General features: G+C 32.8%; 1 protein-coding gene across 1 annotated transcript in view; it reads left to right on the forward strand.

The window, feature by feature from the left end:
• The window catches only part of LOC117122187, a 15,156-nt gene extending 11,661 nt beyond the window's left edge, over positions 1–3,495 (forward strand). Inside the window, exon 3 of the mRNA XM_033267696.1 lies at positions 3,192–3,495. Coding sequence (XP_033123587.1) covers positions 3,192–3,312 — 121 coding nt within the window. The 3' untranslated portion in view covers positions 3,313–3,495. The remainder of the gene's footprint in view (positions 1–3,191) is intronic.
• The last annotated feature ends 22 nt before the right edge of the window (positions 3,496–3,517 follow it).

Here is a 3,517-nt window from a genome sequence, read left to right on the forward strand (position 1 = left end):
CGATGAATTCGTAAATTTAATGTGTTTGCTGGTTAATTTTACGTCGTCATATTACTGTTTTCCGTAATTTAACAGGTCAAAATCAATATTTACGTTAATTAACGTTGGAGCTCGTAATGTTCATTTATAAACTGGTGTAATTTTACAATACAAAATATTGTTTTAAAAGCACTATGAATTTTAACGGTATTTTTGTATAATAATGATGAGACTGTGAACTCACACTTCGCGATGTTAAATAACGGTTCATCTTCGCGGGTAAAATTAACATTTTTCCGTAATTTTACGTTCGCCCTTATAATCCTACTATTAGTAAAAATAATGTCTGTTATTTTACGTTTACTGAAATCCAATTTACTGTAAAAATAACGTAATTACAGTAAAATTGTATTTTAACGGTATCTTGTATAATAAGAATAACGATAGGTTGTTGATTTGTTGTAGTTTAAATTACCGGTATCATATCGTTTTTCTACAGGTTAAAATCGCCATTGTGTTTTAACGTCAGAGCTCGAAATTTAAACTATAAATTGGTGTAAATTTACCTACCTAAACCGTCAAGTATTGTACAGTATTAAGAAAGAAAAGGAATTGCTATGTAAATATACGATGAATTCGTAAATTTAATGTGTTTGCTGGTTAATTTTACGCCGTCATATCACTGTTATCCGTAGTTTAACAGGTCAGAATCAAAATTAAGTAAATGAACATCGGAGCTCGTAATGCTAAGCGTAAATTTACAATTTCAAAACTTCTTTTAAATAAAAAGTAGGCCTACTAGGCCTAGGCATACGTATAGCGGTGTATTTTTGTTGATATTGTGAATTAAACGCTGACATTATTCTGCTAATGTCATAATATTTCACCTACTACAGGCCTCCTTTTACAGTAAAGGAGGCCTATTCCACCTTGATTGTGTCAAATATTTTGGAATTCCTTGATAATTATATATTTTTAAACATTGTTATTAATATACGTTCCCTAACGTAAAATTAAAGCGGAAAACCATTTATTTGGCGCGCTTACGATCACGTGCCATCTCAGTTTATGACGCATTATGACACACGCATGCGTAGTTTGTGGACGTTGAGGCGCGGACAGTGGTATGGAAGAGGAGAGCACATGTAAAGTTCGTTTACGTCGGTTCTTTATCTTGGAAAACAAAAGGATCGGTAAGTTCAGTAAGTTTTCATTGCACAAGAACGTATATGGCTATGATATATCCTTTTTTAATTTCCAATTATTACTTATATGCACTCTTCGGTAAAGTTAAAGCGACCTAGACCTAATTAGCCTACTCTACTGTACTACTAGTACTACTACTAGGGCTAGGCCCTAGGACTAGGCATAGTCATACCTAGGGCCTGGCCCTAGGCAGGCTAGTTGAAGATTGAAAGTAAGTAGGCAAGGCCTAGGACTTGCCAGGTTACACATCTAGATGTGTATAAGAGACAGGGGTAATAAAACACTTCATATCATTTATGATTAGGATAAAGAAGTTATATTATTTTGAATTGTTTCACATCTGTTAACTTGTGAATTTCTTTTTCCTGCACTCTCTCAATTTCGTTTATTGCCCTGTTCCGGTTTTGGACCTATTTTTAAAAATAAAGGTGTCAAAATACTGAAGACAATACTTTTTCATTAAGATAATTATGTACATTTGATATAATTCACCCATTTATAGCCCACAAATAATAACTCTAGAGTTGCAATCCCATAATAAACCGAATTCGAAAGAAACATTTTCTACATTGTTGCAATGTTAGAGAAGTGAAGTGAAAATAACTAATAAATTGATCTTTTTCAGTGGAACTTAATATCTTCCAGTAGTCACTTTTTTATTTTAAAGACTAAAATTATAAGATAAGGGAAGCAAAATTACACTTTCATTCAAAATTTCCACAACTTTTTGTATGTAAAAATGAAATCTGAACACTGTTTTAACATAATAAATATTCATAGATGTATGTCAGTCATTACAGATAATTATGGAAACTGTTAGTGATTTTGATGAAAGAAAAACGTTTGGGAAAACTGGATGAGCTTGGTGTGGTCCATGAAGCGGATCTTGCACTAGTTACGGAAGGATGACATTCTAAAAGCCATAGATGTGCACACGTGTAGTACACATTTTATAAAAGGTAAGATGTACTGTATGGATAAGGTGTGTTGCCAAACAATAATTGTCATTTTATTCTGATTATGATTGCTTGGAGACTGTATGATCCAAATGAGTTTGGCATTTGACAAATTACCATGCTACTTTTCAACTTGCCAGAATTTAACCCACAACTTTTGATGCTTAAAATATTTATAATCTTCCAACCTTTGGAAGAAAACTATTTAAAATATATCAATGCTTTCTTAATGTTTAGACGTAATTACACAATAAAATAAATGCATTGATTTAGTTACAAGATACATGCTACAATTATGTGCCCAAAATCCAGGATGTATTTTTTTCTTTGTCTGAAGTTTTAATTGTTTAGTGTTGTGTTGCTTAGTCCTGAATGTTCTTTTTTCCAGCAACATGTGAACAAAAAACACTACAGAAACTTTATTCCCATTTCAAGTTCTAATTAGTAAATGTAAAAGACTACATTCAAATTGAATTTATCATCATCATCAAGACATTGTTTTGTCTTAGGTAGATATTATGTATGTTAATTATTGCCATGAATTTGTTATAAATTATCAGTTTTGTCTATCACTCTCTTAACATAGTGTCCAAAAATCAAAAGCCACTTTTTGAGCTCAACATGCCAAACCTGACTTTATAAGGCCCTTTTGTTGCTTGCTAAAATAACATGGCCCTTAATAGGGTAGTACTACGATTATCTTATGTATTTATTGCCTTGGGAAGACATGGGATAATACAGTAAGTTGATTGTGCATCAAGAGGTGACGGAACTAGGGGATGCTGTGTTATGGAGAGTAATGTTTGACCGGTGGTCTGCATCAGTTGGTTGTTACCATGCGCCTAGTCGCCTTTCAAAAATGTAATATTACGTGACCATATATATCTTTGCGTGATCAAAACTATAGGATAAGAGTCCACTAGCATGGTGTTTGGGATATTATGTGGTGCAGTAGCATTGGGGTTAAAGCAATGCAATCTATAATTATTATTTGTACAGTAGTTACTGTGCATTGTGGATTAAAAATATTTTAAATATTGATTTCTATAGAGCAAAGGAGTCACTTGGACACAGAAGCATTTCAGTCTATGACAGTGGAAACAATCCTGGTGATGTCTACTGGAACAAGGTAGCTAATCAAGTTAAAAAGTGTTTTCAGAAAGGAGAATGACAACTACCTTCGTCAGAAAGAATTAGCTGGTCCGATATTGTTGATGAATCAACGTATGAAGATTTGTATTTAAAATATGTTAGTAGCTCTCAATCAACAATTATGATATTGTTTTTATGGGTGAGTCAGTACAACATAGTGTATTGCAGTTCTTTGTAATATGTAACCTAATGTTAAGCTAACTACAAGTATCTGTATTCCATGA

This window comes from Anneissia japonica, unplaced genomic scaffold, assembly GCF_011630105.1.
Source record: "Anneissia japonica isolate Jap-2015-1 unplaced genomic scaffold, ASM1163010v1 scaffold288195_len56240_cov195, whole genome shotgun sequence".
In the NCBI taxonomy this organism is placed as follows: Eukaryota; Metazoa; Echinodermata; class Crinoidea; order Comatulida; family Comatulidae; genus Anneissia; species Anneissia japonica.